This window comes from Astyanax mexicanus, chromosome 9, assembly GCF_023375975.1.
Source record: "Astyanax mexicanus isolate ESR-SI-001 chromosome 9, AstMex3_surface, whole genome shotgun sequence".
NCBI lineage: Eukaryota > Metazoa > Chordata > Actinopteri > Characiformes > Acestrorhamphidae > Astyanax > Astyanax mexicanus.
In genome coordinates, this window is record NC_064416.1 from 25,499,816 (window position 1) to 25,522,700 (window position 22,885).

General features: G+C 39.3%; 1 protein-coding gene across 2 annotated transcripts in view; it reads left to right on the forward strand.

Moving 5' to 3' along the window:
- The window catches only part of necab2 (N-terminal EF-hand calcium binding protein 2), a 148,768-nt gene that overhangs the window by 105,703 nt on the left and 20,180 nt on the right, over positions 1–22,885 (forward strand). Inside the window, exons 8-9 of one of the 2 annotated variants that reach the window (XM_049483493.1) lie at positions 11,771–11,850; positions 19,389–19,445. In XM_049483493.1, the coding sequence (XP_049339450.1) occupies positions 11,771–11,850; positions 19,389–19,445 (137 nt within the window). The remainder of the gene's footprint in view (positions 1–11,770; positions 11,851–19,388; positions 19,446–22,885) is intronic. The other variant, XM_049483494.1, reaches the window with a different exon arrangement.

Here is a 22,885-nt window from a genome sequence, read left to right on the forward strand (position 1 = left end):
AACCACACACACCAAACTACTTCTTATGCTGGGCTAAATTAGTGCAGTCAAGTTCAGGTACCAAAACATCTTTGAGGAGCTTATGCTAATTTAGGATCATTATTCATTGTGTTTCACAATAATATCATGATATTAAACAGCGTTTTTGTTCCTGTCGTACAGCCTCAGATTGCACCCTGATTTTGATGCTATCCTTTTAGCACTAGCTGCTATTAGGCTCTGTACTTTGTACAGCCTCAATTTCAGTAAAGCGGTGTTGTGCTGTGGAGTGGAACTGCAGTTTCTGTTACATAACCATTCTTAGGAGACGCTAACAACACTCGGCTGTCCGTGTGTCAAGTCTGCACTTTCTGTAGACTCAGCAGTCTGAGTACACAGTATGATGCAATTAGAGAAAAGGGAGGAATGTGTGTGTGTGTGTGTGTGTGTGTGTGGAGAGAAGGGGGAAAAAAAGCAATTCCATATTCTTCAAACCACTTCCCCCATTAGACTTTTAACTGTGGAGTGGGATGAATTGCCTGACTGGAATAATAAAAATTAATTTCAATTCAATTGCTTGCTTAATCTAAAAAAAGTAACTTAAGGGAGCCAGTAGAAAGTGCAGAGCCTAAAAGTAGCCAGCACTAATGTAATTACATCCGAAATATACAGTCAGTCAAATATACAGGCTTCACATTCAGCAGAAAGCTGAACGGTATGTGTGCAGTACAGTTTATACATGACGAATAAATCAATTTTTGTTCATTTTAATGTTTGTATTTACATGTTAATGCCGTTTATGGATATGTTTGGTATTACTTAAATGTATACACTGAATGTATCACATCATAAAATATGAATGTTGTTTTCATTCTGACATGCTAAAAGCCATAGGACAGCAGCAGGTAAATTGATTGTGAGGTGTTTCCTTATTAGTTGGCTTGGAAACGCCTACACCTATATACAAGTGCTGGTCAACGAATTAGAATAATTTGAAATAGTGCAATCATGAAATTCTTTGAATGCATTTTTTGTGCAGAAAGCAAATCAGGTGTTCACCGCACCTGTCCTACTCGTTAGACTAATCACAGAACTCGTTACCTGGAAAAAAAATTCCTCAGCTGAGCTTTCCAAAAGGCCCATTTAGGCCATTTAACTGTGACACTGTTGTTTTATTGAATTAGAATAATGGAGAAACCGTTTCATTGAATTAGAATAATTTTTATTATAATTACAATCATCACTTTCTCAGTATTTTGTGGCTGCCCCCTTGGCTTGTATGACTGCCTGAAGTCTCCGCGGCATCGATTTGACCAGCTTGTCGCAAGTTTCCGCACTCACAGCTTCCCAGGCAGTGGCGATGTTCTGCTTCAGTTGGTCCAGCGTTGTAGGCTTTCTGTCGCAAATTTTCCGCTTGACGATGGCCCAAAGGTTTTCAATGACATTGAGGTCTGGAGAGTTGGCCGGCCATGCCAAAACTTCAAGCTGTTTTTTAGTGAACCAATCTTTGGTCGACTTTGCCGCATGAGCCGGTGCAAGATCCTGTTGAAATATGAAGTCTTCTTCGCCGAACTGTTCCTCAACAGTCGGAATCAGGAACGTTTCCAGAACATCTTGAGATACGGCAGCATTGACAGTCTTCTTGAGGAAGCAGAGTTTCCCTACACCTCGAGCGGACATGCATCCCCAGACCATAACGCTTTGGGGAAACTTGACGGATCTTTTCACGCACTCGTGGTTGTAGGTTTCGCCACCACGACGCCAGACACGAGGACCTTGGTCACCGAAGGAGATGCAGAAGCGTGATTCGTCACTGAAGACCACTTTCTGCCAGTCTTCAGCAGTCCACTCGCCGTGTTCTTTGGCCCACTTCAGCCGTTTCTCCATTTGTTTCTTGTTCAGCATCGGTTTTACTGCTGGAACGCGAGATTTGAAGCAGAGTTCGCGCAGACGACGGTAAGTGGTTGATCTGGAGACGTCAGCGCCGGTCTGCTTGTTCCACAAGTCGGTGAGCTCGGAAGTGGACTTGAACCGGTTGCTGACTGCGATCTTTCTCAGCTGCTTGTTGTCGCGAGCAGACGTTTTTCGGACGCCGGAACAGTTGGTGCGCTTGCTGCAGTTTTTCTTGAGAGCTTTGCAGACGGAAGACTGGCTGATGCCGAGCTGCTCAGCAATTTTAGTTTGGGTCAAGCCTTGTTGGCGAAGGGCTTGAATTTGAGCCACTATTCCGGATGAGAGGTCGCGCTGCTTACCCATGATTGATTTTACAACTTAGAAATTCTACTCAACCCTGACTTTATACTGCACAGTGAACACTCTTCACAGAAAACAAAAATTCGAGCATTTATTCTAATTCAATGAAACGGTTTCTCCATTATTCCAATTCAATAAAACAACAGTGTCGCAGTTAAATGGCCTAAATGGGCCTTTTGGAAAGCTCAGCTGAGCAACGAGTAACGAGTTCTGTGATTAGTCTAACGAGTAGGACAGGTGCGGTGAACACCTGATTTGCTTTCTGCACAAAAAATGCATTCAAAGAATTTCATGATTGCACTATTTCAAATTATTCTAGTTCGTTGACCAGCACCTGTAGTTATCGTGTGAGTGAGGATGACAACTGGCCTGTGAGTTGGGAGAGGACTGATGGTGGGTGCCAGGTGGATGGGATATTTCCTTTTCCTATGTTTAAGTGCAGGCTTTAAGTTAAATATCTCAATCCACAGTGCTGTGTGTACCGGAAATACCTCATAGAAGGCATTACCACCCACAGTGGACAGATCAGTAGGTGGTAATGCTCGTGACCCGTGACATCTGGCTAGAATTGTACATGCAAAAAATATATACACCTCCAAAGAGCTGCAGCATCATCCTGCTGCAGATGGTGTCACTGTGCATCGGTCAACAATTCAGCGCACTTTGCACAAGGAGAAGCTGTATGGGAGAGTGATGCGAAAGAAGCCATTTCTGCAAGTTTTAGTTTAATCTAAACCAAAATAGCAGGTGTGAAAGTGGCTGTGAACCGCAGACCAGGCCAAAGCACCATAGTTTTGGTCCAACCAAAAGAGGTGGTCTCAGCCTGAATCTACTGAACCATGAACTGTATTTGCATCAGTTTCGCTGACATTAACATAAATGAAATTCTTTGTAAATAACTGTAATAAAAACTAAATTGACTTAAAGCCTAGAATGTGTGTGATAATGTTTGTATAAAAAAATTCTGTCTGACTCTGTACCACAGTTCCTATGCAGTAATATATCACCATACTGAACATGTGAAAGTAGCAGCTCATTCATTAAGCAGACAGTACTAGTATTAATAGCACTGTTGTGCTATCAGCAGTGGACACCGCAGTGGTATTCCTGAGGAAAGCACCGTGTGACGATTTCAGGAAACACTGGTAGAAGTGCTGAAATTGATGTGGCTCAGAGTTTATTCACGGTCATTTATTGAGATCTGCTTCAATTACGCGTTCCCTTTCGTCGTAAAGCTGCCGTGCTCAATAAGCCAATATCCATGAAATGACACGGCAGCTCTTTATTTAAATGCTCTACTGTACTGCCAGCGCTGAGAGCCGGCGTAAGTCCTAAATTTCCCCCAGACGCACATAAAGCCGCGACTGCTCACTATAAAAGCAGCTGTCAGCTCCTGTATGGAAAAAGCTTTGTTCCACCTGTCATTTACGAGCATCAACCAGAACATGCTGATCAATACTGCTGTATGACTCCTTCCACTCACAGCACATTCTCTGCTCTGTCTGTCGCTCTCTCTATCTTTCTGTCTTCTGCTCTCTTTTTATTCTCTCTCCCCCCCTTCTCCCTGCATTGTTCTTGTCCTGTTATCTCTTTCTGTATATCTCTACATTTTTCTGGTTTTCTCTTTCTCTAACTCTTTCTTCTCCGTGCAGTTGCTATGTCTCTATCTTTCTCTCCATCTGTCTCTCACTGTCCCTCTTTTTCTTTTCCTCTCTCTCTCTCTCTCTCTCTCTCTCTGTCTCTCTCATACTCTCACCCACTTTGCCTTGTTCCTATCTATCTATCTATCTATCTGTATATATACTTACATTAATTTCTCTCTCTTTCCTTCTCTTTTTTTTCATCTCTCTCTCTCTCTTTCTCTCTCTCTTTCTCTCTCTCTCTCATACTCTCACCCAATTTGACTTGTTCCTATTTCATTATCTATCTATCTATCTATCTATCTATCTATCTATCTATCTATCTATCTATCTATCTATCTATCTGTCTGTCTGTCTGTCTGTCTGTCTGTCTGTCTGTCTGTCTGTCTGTCTGTCTGTCTGTCTGTCTGTCTGTCTGTATATCTGTATATCTATCTATTTCTCTCTCTTCTTCAGTCCCACTAGCTTTCATTCTTCCATCTTCCTTCCCTTGTTATTTTCTCTCATTATACACATACATTTATATACATCATATGCCTTTCTTTGCCTGTACCTATTCACATACTGTAAGCTTCAAATCATTGGACGTGCGTGCGTGTGTGTGTGTGTGTGTGTGTGTCCTCTACGCATATCATCTCTTCTTTAAACTTGGCAGATGACATGTTCCCTGTGCGCTTCTTTCTCTCTCTCTCTCCGCTGATCAGACCGCACTTTGCCAGACGAACAGCTAAAAATAAACACGCACCCCCTTTTTTTCTTTCCTGCCCAACTTCCCCTCTATGCTACATTCATATCTTCACTGTCACAACAAAGCACTTTATCTATGAGAGTAGTAACTTAGCAAATTAGCATAAGAAGGGAAAAAAAAACTTTACATGAATGTACAGTACATTAATGTAACAAGATTTTTGGCATGAAATGTTCCCACTAAGGCACCTAGTGACAGCTATGGGATGAATGCAGTGTTGTGTTTAGCAAAAGTCTTGGCAGCACTTGGCAATGCTCCCAGTCTGCTATTTCCAGTCACACAGAGCCAGGGTTTAATTGAATAAAGTGAGACCTGTAAAGCTGAAACTGAAAACCAAGCTGACATTTGTGAAATTACCGGTTTAAGATGACTGGTAATTACGTTTATAAAACATAAAATGGCATAAATAATTTGTAGTCCTTTAATGTAAAGCCCACAAACTGTATGTTCAGTAGGTTAGTCAGGATTTGTATCTTGCTTAATTTTGCTCTTTCGATTTCTTAACAATTTTTGTATGTTTGAGGTCATTGTCTTGTTGAAACACCCAGTTGTATCCAACTTTCAACCATCTAGCTGATGGTTTACACTGATTACACTGAAATCGTATATCATGATATGGATTTTTTTTATATCACAATAGCGATATATATCGTGATATACCACATTTAAGTATGTTTTCAGTTATTCTTCAAAAAATATGACAAAATATCATTGCTTACTTTTTTCCAACTTTATTTCAAAGTGACATTAAACCAAACTTTTACAAATGAGAATTACTACCTTTTAGTGCAGCAATATATATGTATCAAATAAAAAAACAGATGAGGTAGATGCAGTAGCTAATTGTCTCCATTGTTCAGCTCTCACGAGTTTAATAACGTAAAGCATGTCGCAATCCGGCGTGTTCGTCTAATAACGTAAAGCTGCGTCATGTCGCAAAACCACATTATCAAGCTTTTTTGCGAAGATTACTTTATTATCACTTATATAAACCGAGTTTATGCAAAGTGCCACGGCAATACATTTCATCGTAGCCTACTTTATATATTTGCATGAATAATTGATGAAATTACTGTAGAAACGAAAGGGACGATAGAAGGTAAGTAGCATGATAGACATTTTTCTATCGCACAGCACTACTGCATGCATCGCATCATGTGGTGGATCTCGACATTAAAATGAATGGGCAGTGTTGAGATTTAAGTGCTAGTGGACACGTACTGTAATATTAAACATTTCTTACATAAAACATCATTACATACACACACATAAAAATGTATTTGATTCCAACAAAGTTTTCTTGGTCGTATTTTTGCCAGAACACAGCACAAGTAGATGGGCAGAAGGGCGAATGAGCACTGGTTCGTTGCCAGTTCTGGTCAGCCATCAGTGTTCTTCTCAATCAGTTTGGCTGTTGGCACAGAGCTGGGTTTGGCTCATGTTCCTCTACTAATTACAGTGACATTTTCACATGCACCAGTGCATGGCATGGCACAGCAACTGGTCAGATTTATCATTTTCTCCAGCATGTTCTGCCACATTCTCCACATGTTTTTTTGTCATTATCTTACCCATGTAATTTAAAAGGTTTAATCCTGATTTATATAATCTCACTCCTGTTTTAGAACTGGCATCAGGTTTTTGTCTTAAATGCATTATATGCATTGTGTGTTTGTGTGTGTTTGTGTGTGTTTGTGTGTGTATGTGTGTGTATGTGTGTGTGTGTGTTGTGGTTGTGCGTTCTCTGACATTTTGCAGCACGTCTGCAGCAGAGGGTGTGAAGAGTTCCCATCTGCCCGTATGTCTGACAGTATGTTAGAGCCGGTGCACACAGGGAGCACTGTCATCAGCATGGCTGCTCCTCAGTAACAAGTCTGTTATCTGTTACAGACTGAAAGAGGCTGGCATTAGACCACGTTCTCTTCTTTTCTCTTAAGCCTGTTTTTTTGCTTAATCTAGGATTCTAATCTAAGTTCTGCCACTTACTGTTCTGATACCTATAGGGTCTGCTACCCAGACAAGGATTATGGATATTCATATACTATATTTTCCTTTCATCAGTGTGAATGTGTGCAATAATGTTTGAGTTCAGAAATCAATCTTTGATAGAATAACCCTGTTTTGAATTACAGTTTTCATGCATCTTGGCATGTTCTCCTTCACCAGGCTTACACACTGCTTTTGCATAACTTTATGCCACTCCTGGTGTAAAAATTCAAGCAGTTCAGCTTGGTTTGATGGCTTGTGATCATTCATCTTTCTCTTGATTATATTCCAGAGGTTTTTAATTTGGTAAAATCAAAGAAACTCATCATTTTTAAGTGGTCTCTTATTTTTTTTCCCTGAAGTGTATATGAAAATATACACTGATCATGAATAGCATTATAACTTCCGCCTTAGTTTTACGCCCAATATCCATTTTCTCAGATTTTAGTGTTTCTGTTTCTCTGCAGTTCTTCTTTTTTATTATCCTCCTTACACCCTGTTCTTCAATGGTGAGGAAACCTGCAGGATCAACATATGCAGGTATTATTTGGTTGGTGGGTCATTCTCAGCACTGCAATGACACTGACCTGGTGTTGTGTCAGTGTGTGTTGTGCTGGTATGAGGTGATCAGACACAGCAGTGCTGCTGGAGTTTTTAAACATTGTTTTCCACTCACTGCCCTCTCTATTAGACACTCCTACCCAGCTGTAGAAGCCAAATACAGAAGCTCATCTGTGTATCTGCACAGTTTCTGTTGGTCATCCTCTAGTCCTTTATCAGTGCCCTACATGAATCATGGGTATAGAAACAAGTCCTTCAGAAGGTTATGCTTGATTGGTGCAAATTCACAGACAACCAAACTTAAACACACAGACACAACAAGATTTGGATATTTTTTCTCTCATCATATCTACTGATATTCTTTAACACTAAGTATACAGACAGTACTAGGTTAGAACCTAGGCTTTAGTATCAACACACTGGCCGACCAGCAAGCATCCATCACTTCAGTTCAAACAGTGGACTGTGGTTGATTAACAACCTGCCGCATTAGTTTGCAAGTTACTGCACAACTTCGGGGAAAGCACAGGGAATTTTTTTTCAAATATGCTTTGTTAAAATGTGTTCAGCAACATACTTTTTATAGTTTAAACATTTTTTTTGTTCATCAGAGCCAAACTTCTATTTATAAAAAAATAAAAAACAACAACAAAAAAACGACTGTTTACTTTGATTTATAGAGGTACTGGAACATGAACAGTGAATGGTGTCTGTCTTTCCCCAAGCAAACTGTTATTCACATGCTGTGGCTCAGTTTTTTTTTTTTTTTTTTTTTTGTTTGTGCATTTATAACTTGCAGCATATTCAGCTCCATCGTTGTTTTTGTCTCATGATAATGGGAACTCTGCACTTGAGTCTCTTGAGATTTGTTAGTGTGAGATATTTGTGGCCTGTGCCACAGCAGCACTTGTTATGTATGTGATGCCCCATCGTTCTAATTGTGCAGGGTGTGTGCATGTGTGTGTGTGTGTGTGTGTGTGTGTGTGTGTGTGTGTGCAGGAAAGGTCCATATAGAACTGGCGTTAAGTGTGAGATGCTCTCAGTTTATAAAGCTGTTGGGATGATATAAATAGTAGAGGTGTAAGCCTGGCTTTTCCAAGCTTTTTGTGCCAGTGTTACACTCAGCTTCCTCATTAGGGAACTGGACCCAGATTTATTTAAGCCTCCATTGTAGCATTTACATAATCCAATAATTGAATTATTTCTGACAAAATAATACAGAATAATCCACACCACCAAGTGTAATGTGTGAAGATTGTTGTGAATAGTGTAGTGCATATTGGGATATGCCTTGCCTAATGTAGGCTACGCTAAAAACATTAAAGTTTAAGTTAAAGTTCGGACTTTAAAGGAGAACTACGGTGTAAAATAGACTTTTGTTGAAGTAAAACATGATAAAAAGTAATTACCTTTGACGAATAGCACACCTCCGTTCTCCCACAGCGTTCCAAGATCCAGACATTTAAACAAACACCCTTCAGACAGGGTGACATGGGGCATAAATTGCAGCGATAAATCGCTTTTTCCACTGTTATCCAGGGTTAAAGTAGCTCCACACCTCGTTGCTAAAATCTGGAGAACCCTGACATTAAAAATGAGGCAATAATAACTTAAAAAGTGCACAAGAAGCTTATTAAAAAACACTGTTTACATCCCATAACACTAGCTTCAGCTCCGTGCGCCGCCATTTACATGTGTGAGGTGTACTATTACTATTAAAAGATACAGTGACCTTGAGTGGATTTTATTAACCTTTTGCCGATTTGGTAGAAATGGCACAATCAGGTTCAGTTAAGTTCAGCACCTTTTTTTAATAAGATACAGTAGCTTGATTGTGCTCAACCAAAAGCTTGAAAGGAAGTTAAAAGCTTAAAATGACAATTGTGACAAAGGGCAGTCTGAATCAGTTCTACACTTCAGCACTACATCTCTAAAGAGACCACAGTCCTCACTGTGGTTACAGCTGATGTGTTCACGATTGGTCTGTTTCTGGAAGGCTCGTCAGCATTACGGAAGTGTCACAGCTAATTGGTTTGGCACCTTAAGCAGTGAAGGGAAGCTTTTTCTCCTCATTAAATGGACATGTCCGTGTGCGGAGAGAGCAGGTAGAAAGTGTACTAATCATTTGTTGATTTAAACACAATGCTCTTTCTTTCCTTTTTTTCTTGTGACACATTCTAATCACTCATCACCTTTATGTGAACAAGCCAGTGAGTTTTACAATGACTACAGCTGTTCTAATAAGACTGACCTCGTGTAATAATGTTTGTTGGAGAAATGAAGACTGCATATTTGTTTCGCACTGTATTATTGCCCTGACAGCCATTCATTACTATTTTAAGTTGTAAGATATATTGTTCCACAAATAATTGCTGGTTTGGGTCTGGTTATACTTCCATTACAGGCACTTTGGCAACCCAGCATTATGATAGCCTGCCACCATTGGCCCTGCCTTTTCTGAATGCACAATCCAGTTCTCTATTTCAACAGGACAATACTTTTCCACACACTGCTGTCATTTTAAAAGCTTGCATTAAAGGAGCATTTAGTAGGAAATGAGGGCCATTGGTGAAAAAGCTACAGCAGTCCAATTTCAAAACACCATAGAGAGTTGTCTGCCCCGCCCGGCCCACCCCTTTCCAGATGCGTAGCTCAGTTATGACCTGCCCTCACTGCTGTCATCCAAACCCAGTGAAGACTGGGCAGGTGCTGCTGGTAGGAGAGGCAGAGAAACTTTTAAACTCACTGCCAATATTTACTCTTGCTTTATTCCTTTTTAAGTCACTGAGCTTTTTTTATGACATGCCGAGGCTTTTTCAGCTGTGTTTCAACTGAACAAGCCCACTTGCTAGCTTCTTTGCTGCAGCATCGCTCGCTCCTTATTGTTTATTAGGAACCTCGGGGGTGCGGTAAGTGTTCAGGGATGAGCAGCAGGCGGACTTGTGACGGGCTGAACAGTCCAATTAGGAACATACTACTTATAAGAGCTGCCAGTGCTTTAACTCAGCACGCTTTCTTAATATCTGATGACACATCCTGATCTTTTGAGAATTCACTGGTCACTCCATTGGCAGAAGCACGAAGCCATGGTGTAGTAATGGACGACCAGATATCATTCTCAAGCCATATTGCAAATCTGACTCGGTCATGCAGATTTTTCCTGTACAACATCCGAAGAATTCGACCGTTTCTCTCTCAGGAAGCCACTCAGGTGCTTGTGCAGTCTCTTGTCATCTCAAGACTTGACTACTGCAACTCTTTACTGGCTGGTCTTCCACTGCGAGCCACCAAACCACTACAATTAATTCAGAATGCGGCAGCACGACTCTTCTTCATTTTTCCGAAGTTCAGTCATGTGACTCCTTTGCTGCATTCCCTCCACTGGCTTCCTGTTGCCGCCCGCATCCGATTCAAAACCCTAAATCTGTCCTACAAGGCAAAAAACGGACCAGCTCCTTCATACTTGATGGCAATGGTCAAAGCCAGATCTGCACCAAGAGCTCTTAGAGCTTCCAGTATGGCTCGGAAAGACACAGAAAACAGACATCCTGACTCTTCTCTGTGCTGGCATCAAGGTGGTGGAATGAACTTCCACTTGTTGTCAGAACAGCAGAGTCACTCACGGTCTTCAAACGTTGACTGAAGACACATCTTTTCAAAGTTCCTAAACTAATCCCAAAAAAAAGGTTCCTAGGGTTCTAAACATGATCAAGCTCTGTGTATCTCTTGATCCTAGTATACAAACTAGCTTTGGACATTTAAGGTAACATCAAAGCACTGTTGTAAGTCGCTCTGGATAAGGGCATCTGCTAAATATCTTAAATGTAAAATGTAAATGTAAATGATCATTTTAGCATTTACTGCTGTGAAAATATAATCCTTAATGTTCCTTTAAAGACTCAGATACTAGCTTATGGTCTATGTAATGATATACTCCATCCCCACTTGATATCATCCTGCGATTGCTGACTGACATTCGACAGTCAATCTCCAGACCTGAACCCCATTTAATACCACTGGAATGTAATCAAAAGGAAGATGGATGATCACAAGCTATTAAACAAATGTGAACTGCTTGAGTGTTTGCACCAGGAGTAGCATAAATTCACCCAAAAGCAGTGTGAAAGACTGGTGCAGAGCCTGAAAGCTTTGATTGAAAATCACGGTTATTCCACCAAATATTGTTTTTTGCACTCTTCCTGAGTATTTCGCAGTATTATTGTTGTTGTTTGTAAATGAATTAAAAAAATTGGGCAATAACATGGTTATCAAAAACATTACTTTTAGTATAGTATACCTTTATCAGTATTATACATTATCAATGTTTTCTTTTTATAAAAATTCAAATTAAAAGATAAAGAGCGAGAAAAGCAGGTCCCATGTTTGCATCGCTAAACAAAACCACAGTATGTCACCAGGCTCTTTTTCAGAAAGAGTGCATCATCAGAACCAAACTTGTAAAGATGATTAATTTCTGTTGACATTGACAGCACTGTTTTATTCATTGCACATACCTTCATTTAGTGCATCTTAAAGAAAAGATATTAATACAGAACACTAAGTCCTATTGGGTGCTAAATATGTCTACATGTTTCTATTCCAGGGCCTCCAGAGGTGAGGAAAGAAGGCTTGGAGACTCAGATCAACCGCCTAGCTGAGCTCATCGGACGCCTGGAGAACAAGGTGAGCTTTTGCTGTGTTCAATTGCATCCTAATACACTGCAGCGTAGATAATAATAACATACTTAAAGCCACTTGCGGAACACACCCCGCCTCATTTCACAATCTGCTTGTGTATTCATAGTATGATAACAAATCCACAGTGCTGTGATGATAACACTTATGACTGCTGAACACAAAACAAGGATCTGGAGTGGGATATTGATTTGTAATAGAGTGGGCAAAGACGTCTTATATGTGGCTAAAGCTTTCATCAGCATGTGGAAGGGGGCTTCCCTTATAGCTTACAGGGCTAATCCTTATGGTGCTCCTAAAGCCCAGCCCTGTATAGCCTCTCTGTAGATCTCACACACACTCCAAGATAATTGCATACACTCACATTCAAGCAGCCTGAGATGAGCTTCAGATAGCACAGGGCATACCCACATCCCACAGAAACAGGGGAGGCAATTATAGAGACCTGACATCCATACTTTTGCAATATCATCTTTTATTACTCTCTGCCTGCCTGCCTCTCCTCTCCATCGCTGCCTCCTCAGTGATCCCTCAGGGTTATTTGCAATCTAAAGACTCGTTCGAACCTTCCAATAGCATCAATAATATTTAAAGACATCTGGAAGCTGTGGTATTCAATGGTGAATTCCTCAAATAAATAACCACATTGCACCATCCCATCAGTGTTCCATCCTGTCTGTGCAAGAGAAGAAGAGGAAGAAGAATGTGATAGATAGACCAGACCACACATTCAAGTATCTCTGCCCCCTCACAGGACTGTCTCTTCACATCCCTGAATAACAAAAAATAAAAAAACTCCAGTCTGGAATGAAATGTGGAGACCTTAGGAGTAAAAGTTTACAGAACCCCAAGATAGAAATGCAACCACTCCAAAAAAAATACGGTCCATCTAAAGGGACAGACAGAAGAAAGATTTCTTTAAAAACTGTGTATACAGTTAGCTCCATGGCTAATGGTGTCCCTAGTTAATACCTAGTCTAGCAGGTGGGACTGATTGTGACTGTCCCAGTCGCAGTGAAGGAAGGAAATTAGGCCTTGTCCTGAAACACTGGAAACTAATCTGCAGTGAGGTTTATTCATTCACAAATGAGTCTTAAGATATAAAATGATGAAAGTGTAGAATTGATTTAATTTCCTTAAGCATCAAAAAAAATGTAAGGAACACACGTTCTTATGATTAGGTGAACCAGTCTGCTAAATGTGCTGCAAAACAGTAAAAAAAAAAAAAAATCACTCATTCACTCGATTCTGGAGCACGGCCTGTGCTATAGTGTTTAGGCTGTTAGTTAGCTTATTTAAAGGAAATGTTCTTTCTAACTTTAACTGTTAGGTGTAGGATCAGAAGTGTGCTGATTGGACCATAACAGCCAGAACAGCCTAACTGTTAGATGTAGGATTGTTTTGTATTGGTGTGTTGTTGGCAACTGTTTCTGATTGGATCAGAAACAACCACAACAGGTGTAATTGTAGGTTTAGAATTAAAATTTCAAGGCAGTTTACTGCACTAGGTAGTGAGTTTTGTGGCCGATTCAGACTCCACCAGTTGTGCCAATTAGACATCTTTAGTTCTAAAAATTCATATTTCATATGTATAAAAACAAATATTAAGTCTCAAAAGCTTAAAAAATAATTTTACTTTTTTGGCCTATTTTAAGTTCTATGAAATGTGTTTTGTACGTTCTGCTGACTATCCTTCAGGATCAACTGAAAAAAACATGTACACACTTATAAATCTCAAGAGAAGGCTGTGAGTAAGAGTTGAGAGGACATGTCCTATCTGAAAATAACGTGACCAATATCAGGTAAAAACCCCTGCAGAATTGCTCAGTAGACCCCATTCAACTAAAGCGTCAAACTGAGCATGTGCAGAAGTGCAGAATATTTGGTCTGGCCTCAACTAGGCTTCAACTGCAACCTGTACATTTTGTCAGCACAGATTATTGGGTTAGTCCAACTTTTAACAAGAAACCTAATAATGTTAAAAGAGGCAATTAAATTTCTATAGTGTACGGTGTTTAGCTGACGTAAGATTTACATTTAGAACAATTTTTGTTTTTACAGTGTGGTGTGTTATAGATTAGTGGTGGGATTGTAAACTGCCACAGCAATCTAATCGTAAGATGTGGGATCTTTTAATGTTTGTATATTATTGGTAAATAGATCTAGAACATCTGCTTTTTAACTACAAGTGTAACAGTGGCTTTCTCCTTTAAAATATCCTGGACACCTCAACTTATTTAAACCATATATCAAATTAAAACACCGGGGATATTCCAGTTACTTAAATAAATTAGGCCAACTGATTGTCTTGATTCATGATGTTCTTTTTTTAGCTTATTTAGCTGTGTAATTAAGCAATATTATAATGAAGCCAACATTTTTCTACAAGTCACATAACTAAGTGAAGTATCTGCAGCTCTAATAGATCAGGGTGATTGATTTTCTTAAATAATTTAAGTAAACTCAGCAAACTTGGGTGTTACTCAGAGGCAGTGACTTGCATATAATGTATTTTAGTGAGGAGAGAAATTATGTTTAAATTCCATAGAAATGCTCTGTTGTTTAAGGTTTCATTGATGTCTGGATTGTGTACAATTTCCCTGTGGACCTAAAGGAAGTGCGCTTCACACACAGTGGAAGAAGCCATTAAATCTAGTAAATTATACTGCAGTGCTGCTGTCTGTCCCAGTGATATAGTGCAGTGGAAATCAAGGCTAATTTAGTGTAGTGTGCTAGTACTTAAATCATTTAAATAGTCAGATTTCTTTGTGCAATTTACAGTTTGGGTGACACTGCTGCATAAATACACACAGCAGCAGCTTTTGTTCATCATGTTCCAAAGCAGTACTTCACAGCTCTATTCATAAAATTAACATCTTTGTATTGGGAAATATTTCTGCAAAGATGAATGTATAAAAGATGCAAAGATGAATGTAAAAAGTAATGCTCTGTGATTTTATTGTGTTCCATAATAGCAACAAGCAGAGTTACTTGGTAAAAAAAAATAATGTAGTGTGTGTGTGTGTGTTTTTTCTCATAAATTTATTTGATTTAATAATGAATTCTCCAGAACATAAATTCATTAATAAATAAATTTTCACTGGAAAGTCGACTGTGTGCAGAAAACCCCCCGTGTTACAGCGTTGAGGCATCACTAGACCCCATAAGTCACAGTTTGTTAAGGGCTCCGATTGAGATTTTTAATTGTGGACTGACAGGAATCCAATAAAAACCCATGTCTAAATGTCCATTCATCATTTAGGGATGATTTGTCTGATATTTTTCTCAAAATACTCTTTACATCCTGATAGCGATCAGTAAATCAAATGCTGGTGACATTAGGAAAAGGGGGTTGTTTCTTTTGTAGACCACATGACTGTAAGATCTTTTTTATTCACATCTAATAAAATGATTGGACGGCTTTTCTTCCTGTATACCTTCCTACCTCACAATCCCAGCCTCATGCACATGCTCTGGAAGTGTATTTTTTGTGCATTCCCACACAAAAAAAACAGACTTAGTAGACTCAAATATACTCAAATATACTGAAATATACATACAGTGATGTATGTCAGGAGCTAGCTTCATAAGTTACGCTGCTAGTGACAAAAAGACAGAAATTTGGGCAGACTGAAGTAGGAAATGCTTTCACACAAAATAGATAAAGGATGAAGTTAAAACACAGTGAACATCAGTGAGGATTTTTACATGCTGGAGTAACCTGTAGCCTGTAAAGTGATGCTGTTGAGCAGGTAATTGCTCAACGTTTCGTATTGTTTATGGGGAAATTTGTTTTATTCGTGAATTATTCAAATGAATTAAATGACATCTGCAGTTTTAACAATACAGTAAGAGTATCTTTGTTATAAAAATGTGATTAATGTATAAAAGGCTTCTAGTTTTTGCTTGACATCAAATTTTGTGAGGTGTTAGCTTCCCCTGCTTGACTGGCACGCTCACACTAGTGCTTTAGAGCCCTGTTTTTGTCTCCTGTGGACATTTTTCAGGGATGCTGCATGTGTGTATGCATGTATGTATATATGTTTGATGATGTCCGTGTTGTAGTTTTTTAGAGTGATTGTTTTTTAGACCTCCTCCCTGCTGTCTTCCACACTGTTCTCTTTTTTTCTGTGAAACTGTGATCACACCACAGCGAGGTATTCCAACAGATGGATTAGAGTTGGGTGGTCTGACTGGCTGACCAGCTTCTGGATCACAGCTGACTGAAGCGTCACTCTCATCAGCTCGCTCTTGTTGTGTGTATAATGCGATCCTGCTGCTCAAAGGAAAGCGCATTTCCTTCGCTCCCCGCCTTAGCCTTTCTAAACCCTCCAGCCCTGCGGAAACCAGAGCCCGTGTCTCTCTCCCCCACTGGTTTACTGTGGGACAGTAGCCGCAATCCTCGCTCCACCATTGCCTGATGGATTAGCTGCCCTCTCTGGCCTCTACAGACGAGAAATTTCTGCATGTGTAGCATCATTAGCAGCCATTATGCACTCAGCTCTCTCACTAGGGTGGCTTGATGCCCTCCATCCACTCCATCTCATCAGGATCGGATGTGTGAAAATGCCTTTCACTGGAGGATTAGGCAGGGCTCGGATCTGCGATTTTCCGTTCCACTCCTGAAAGGCCGTTATCCAGCACAGTTTGATGATTTTCCTGATCCAGACACACCTGGATCAGTTAATGGTTTAATAGCTGTATTTTGGACAGAGAACTCAGTGGGTAAAACTGAAAGAAAAAAAAAAACTAGGTAAAGATACAGTACCCATAAAAAGTACAGTAATCACCCCTTGAATATTTCCCTTTTATTGCTTTTATAAATGGAATGGTGGTTAATACAGGGTTCCCGCGGGTCCTAAAACCGTCTTAAAATGTCTGTAATTAAAATCCTGGTAATTAAGGTCTTAAATTATCTTAAATTTACTGGAAATTTGCTGTAGGTATTACATTTTCAGGCGGTGCGTTTAATGCTTGTTGGAAAACACAGTGGCCCACCATGAACATCTAATCCGGGGAGAGAACTAACGTTAGTGTAGAGCTAGCTAACATTAGCAGCAAGTTAGCTTGCGTACTAACGTTAGCGGCCAACTAGCTACGTTAACAAGGAGAGAACTAAGGTTAGCGGCGAGTTAGCTAGCATAATAACATTAGCAAAAAGCTAACTACATTACTGAGGAGAGAACTAAGGTTAGCAGCGAGTTAATAAGCATAATAACGTTAGCGACAAGCTAACTACATTACCGAGGAGAAAACTAAGATTAGCGGTGAGCTAGCTAACATACTGACCTTACCGGCGAGTTAGCTAAGCTGCCGGGAAGAGAACTAGATTAGTGGCGAGTTAGCTAACACACCAACTTTAGCGGCAAGTTAGCTTACGCTACCGGGGAGAGAACTAAGGTTAGAGGAGAGCTAGCTAACTTTAGCAGCGGGCAAACATAAGCAGCGAGCTAGCTAACTGGAAGGTCTAAATAAGTCTTGACTAAGACTATAATTAATGAATAATTTTAGGCTGCATTTTGCAACTGCCGTTCTCAAACCTTTCAGTTGGAGACCCCTTTGTGCATGGTAATTACCCAAGTGTCCAATGCAATGGTAGTAGTAGTAGTAGTAGTAGTAGTAGTATAAACCTCACTACAACTTAACTGATAATTTCCACTTTTTCCTTATGTGCAGGAAGCTATATAGCTCATGCAAATTACATGTTATGTTGGCTCTGTTTTACATCACAAAGTAACAAAATATAAAATAAATAAGTTTCTCCCAAATAAATTGACTACATTTTGGGGTCTTACGTTATATTTATCAAGGTCTTAAATTTGACTTTTAAAATGGTGCAAGAACTATGTAATATGCAGCGATGTTGGAAAGTTTGTAAACCCTTTAGAAGTTTCTATATTTCTACATATAAATGACCTAGAACAGCAGATGTAGAAAACACAGTAAAACAACTTAAATTATACAAAAATATCATACTTGGTCAGTTATTTATTAAGGAAAATTAACCAATATTACACATTTGAGTGGAAAAGGTATGTGAAACTCTAGGATTAGCAGTTATTTTGAAAGTGAAATTAGAGTCAGGTGTTTTCAATCAATGGCGTTGTAAGCAAAGTCTGCACTTTACAACAAGTTTGTGGAAGTGTATCATGGCCTGAACAAAGGAGATTTCTGGTGAACTTAGAAAAAAAGAGTTGTTGATGCTCATCAGGCTGGAGAAGGTTAGCAATAGGTTTTCTCTAAAGAGTTTGGACTTAAAGAATCCACAGTCAGTCAGATTGCATAGGAATGGAGGAAGTTCAAGACCATTATTACTGGGGAGAAATTTGGAGAAATTAAAAACAACATATGAAGCTAAATGAAGGAGAAATATATAAAAATAATTAGCCTAGTTATTTCATTAAGTCATTTTTGTTAGATTTTCTTGAATCCAGTACAATTAATTGCATTTAAAAGCATTTGAATTAATTATTGGACATAGCATTTTTAATTTGAAATCGAATTTGCTTAATTTGTTTACTATGTACTGTGACCAAGACTGGATATTGTTCTTGCTGATCTTCAGAAGCTTGTTTTCCATTGATGCACCTTATTTCAGCACATTAGAGGTGAAACGTTACCTGTGGGTCATTTCATGCTGCCAAATGAGATTCACCATTTGGAGCAAGATCAGTCAGTCCAGCTGCGGCTGTTTTGGCAACGTTTCGCTCCATCCAGCCATATCTAAGCCGCTTTTGAGCTCGGTTGAAGAGTGTGTCAGGCTTTTTCCTTTGCCCACCCTGCAGGAGTCATTGAACACAACTCTAATTGCGGAGACGGATTCAGTGGACCATTTGAGTAGATGGGAAATGAACTGTTCAGTTGTAATGGAAGAGTAATGAAGGTGTAATTAATACTTATCTACTGTCTGTCACTAGTTATAAAAGTTGTATTCTTGTTCTGGCCGTGTATGATAGAAGTTTAATAAGTGAATTGCTTTTGAATTGCTTTCTGAATGAGCTGTATGTTTCTCTGTTTACTGTGGTTGATATAGTGTAGTGGGTTCACTGTGGCTGACTAGGGGTTGATTTCATAGCTGAGCAAGCCCACCCACCACACTGCACCAATAAGAGTCCTTGGGCAACACTTCTAACAGTACGTTACATATTTGTGTAGCAAGATTCAAATGTAAGACACCAACCAACCAAACCAGTAATTACACCAACCAAATGCCGTAAATTATTTAGTGTAATTGGATGCATTTGGTGAAATACCTGTGAGTGAAGTTCATAAATGTATTGATGTAAAGATGCAAATATGTATAGATGGAATTGTAGACCTATAGAGAGGCACTATATAATTTGAAGGTCTACATGACAGTAAAATGATTTAAAATGTTTTTCTCTAATGGACTGTTGTGAGAAAGTACCACACTGACATTCTGCCTGCTGGTGGATTGGTGGTGGAATGGTAGGGGTGTCCAAAATTCCTTGCTGAGCATTTGCTACGGGGAAAAGCTCAATTAACTGTTTTGATTCTTGTTACAGACAGTCTGGTTTGACCTGCATCAGCGGCTAACAGACACTGATGGTACAACCAGCGCAGTAAGTACTGGAGCATGTCTTGTGCATGAAGAGCATGCCTAAAGACATTCTGTGTTTTCACCAGTAAACTAAAGTTAATCCCAAGATGCAGTTTAGCTTGTGACACTCCCCATCCATCCCACTGTACTTTAATGACTAATATAATAATAGTATGTGTTGCCCAAAGAGATTTCAGATGACGTATGTTGACTGGTTACATATCGACAGTGCAAAACATTTTGGTCAGCTGTGGAGTTGGAGGATAATTGTATTAATGTTAATAATTAATTCTTTTAACAGATGTTTTTATTTCCTTAAAACACAACCATTTGAGCATCACTGCAAACACTTTAATAAAAAAAAGAAAACATGCTGCCTTAAAATGGTTAATTATGTAAAATTGTAAATATTGAAATACTTAAACAACAAATTTTTGGTTAAATACATGTTCATATGTATAAAAGTGTATAAATAATTATACACACAGGGTGTCTGCATATTCTGAAAAAGACCTACATTTATTTGTCAAAAAAAGATTAGTTAGTTCTAAAATGTCTTAAATCCATCTCCCAAAGTTCACAGACTGTAAATACAGTTTTGGTTTAGCTCACTGCATTTCACAGATTCCAAATTTTATATGCAAATTAGCATACTAATTTAACAGACCGCTGAACTACATGGAACCAAGAGTATTGGTTGTGGCTCAGACGGGTGCTGTTTTCTGGTTTGTTTATTACTTGCTTTTAGTTATTGGAGATGGTAATGTAGGCATGGGGAAACAGAAGATATGGGGTTAGATAACCCCAATTTTGCACTGGACTCAGTGCACAAACAGAATGTAATAGTAGTTTTGTTTTCATTTTCTTTTTTGTTATTACAAAAAAATATTCTTTTTTTTACCTCTGAGTTTAATTCCCCAAAACTTGCAGATACCCTTTACATAGAAATAATGTTTTAATTCTGTTTCTTGGTCAAAATAATACAGGCAGTCAGGTTACTTTTAAGCTACAATTTTAAGCTAAAATATTATTGTACACTTCATTGAGGAGAATTGTTTTTTTTTTTTCTCACTAATATTGCTCCAGCTGCTTTAGTAGAAATCCCAGCATCCTCCGGGACTCATTCCCACCCCTTCATCTCAAGCATGAGAGCCAGAAGCTCCACCATCACTCCATTCTGCCCTATGCCCAGCTAAAGGCTGCTGCTTCTGCAGAGCACAGAAAAAACAGTCCATCAACCATTAAGTGTGCTTTTGGCTAGAGGAGGTCTTTTTACCCCTAATGGAGGATATAGGAAGAGTTTCTGCTGTTTAGCATTTCAGGCAGTTCAACTGCGTCTTATTTAAAGAACAGTCAATGACTCTTTTAGAGCATTTAGCTTTGTGCACTTAGCTCATTAAAATGTGCCTTTAGAGGAAGGTCGTTTGCATGTGCATGTCAGCCACAGTGAATGTATCAGCATGTTGAATTAAGCTTTCTGTGTGCTTCTGTTTTTGTTACATTATATACAGTACATATGACCCAATACTGTCCTTATTATTGCATTATTGTATGCAGTACTGAAGCTTCTATGGAGAAAACGCATATTAAAACACACATTCATTAAAATCCTTGAGGTCTATTTAGAGTGGCTATAGAAAGTGACAGAAAAGAGAAATACAGTTTTACACTAAAATTTAGCAGCCCTGCTCGTGTTTTGGTGTATTTTGTTGTTTTTTTGATGTGAAAGAAAAGAATCCCTGCAGCATCTGGAACAGTTACTTTATATTTGGAGAACTTTAACATAAAAACAATACACTGATATGCCACAACTAGTATTGTTTCCCATGACTTTTGCATTGGTCTATGGGGCCAGCTTCAGTACATGGAATGTGGATCTGAGTCACTTGTCTGTTTGCATGGACAACTATAGCCAAACACTCACAAGATAACACCTCACAACCTACACGATGTTATACAGGAAGTTCCGAAGCTGTCCCCTGAGGCGACACGTCATGGTCCATTTATATACTTCTATCCCATGAATTCAGCATGTCAGTGAACATCATGGTGCCACTTAATCGCACAGCTCCTTACGGATTATTGCTTTGATTCTAAATGAATCCACTTCAGTAAACCATAAAGAGCCATGAGCAGAAGTCAGTCTCAGACAACCATGTTCAGCCATGAGGAAAACCACTTAACTGCAGCTCTTCATTTAGCAACAGGCTAAAAATAACTTGATTTCCTCTCAAACCACTTATAAATGCTATCTGTTACAGATGAACATCTTGGAGAGTGTTCTAGATCAAGCCCTTTAAGCATTTGTAGCTGATTTGCGCCATTTCCACCATGTGGGAGAGGATGACCTGCTTATGAGAGCAGATGTTGTAGGAGGTGTCGGAGAATGTGTGGTGGAGAGAGATGGCGGGTCGAGCCGGGACACTGCGCACTTTCTGATGAAATATACATGGGGCCTCGTGTGTTTAGTAGAGCAGCTCTCCAGCTGTGCCTTTGCTCTGCTTTAGAACCAAAACGCTGAGGTCAGGCCGTAGTGAGCTTGTTTGCATTTGGCCCGCGATTTACACAGAGATTTTTGATGCATGGCGGGTTCCGAGCAAATTGAATCATTCCTCCTTTTCCCCATTAATCCTTGTTAGCTTTTAAATTGCCACGGAGCAAATAGGATTAGAACAGGCACCGCGTGACAGCTTCAGCCATGTGATTGACAATTTGCTGCAAGTGTGTGTGAGTGTGAGTGTGAGAGAGTTCCGTTATTTTGTAGAGCGAGCTTATTTGATGACCTGAGGGCTGTTTTTTTTAATACAGAAGGCAGATTTATGCTTCACAGGGAACAGTAGGATATGATATTAAAAATAAGTCTGATACACTGACATATTGTTATTTACTAGGGGTGTAACGATACAAAAAATTAGCTGTTTGGTTCAAAATTTCAACATTTCTTTTCCTTTTTATCTATAAATTTGAACAAATAGTTTTGCATATTAAAGTTTATTTCAGTCTTCTGGTGTCATTTGATGCCCCTGGAGGTAGTAAATACAACCTGAAGAGTGTTGAATTTGCAGAGTGTTTAAAGAGTGTTAAAGTTACGTGTTTAACTGTAGTGTATTCAGTGTAAAATTCTGACATCATCCTCATCCAATCCGCCATGACTGCCTAAGCTGAAATAAGACAAAGTAAGAGGGCCCTATTTTAGCGATCTATAGCGCAATGGCGGATTGCTTGATTTGCATGTTGCGTGGCTTGAAACACGCAAAAGGCATGCACTAATTCTCTTAATTAATCATGGGCGTGTTTTGGGCATAATGGGAAATAAACCACTCAGAGTGTTTATTGTCATTCCCTTTAAGAGGCTGGTGTTATCTGATGTTGGCGCGTTGGTATCTTAACAGCGCAGCGCTTTTGCTTGTCTCAGCAGATGATATTGTAAAATAAAAGTATAAAAGTCAGGTTTATGCACTA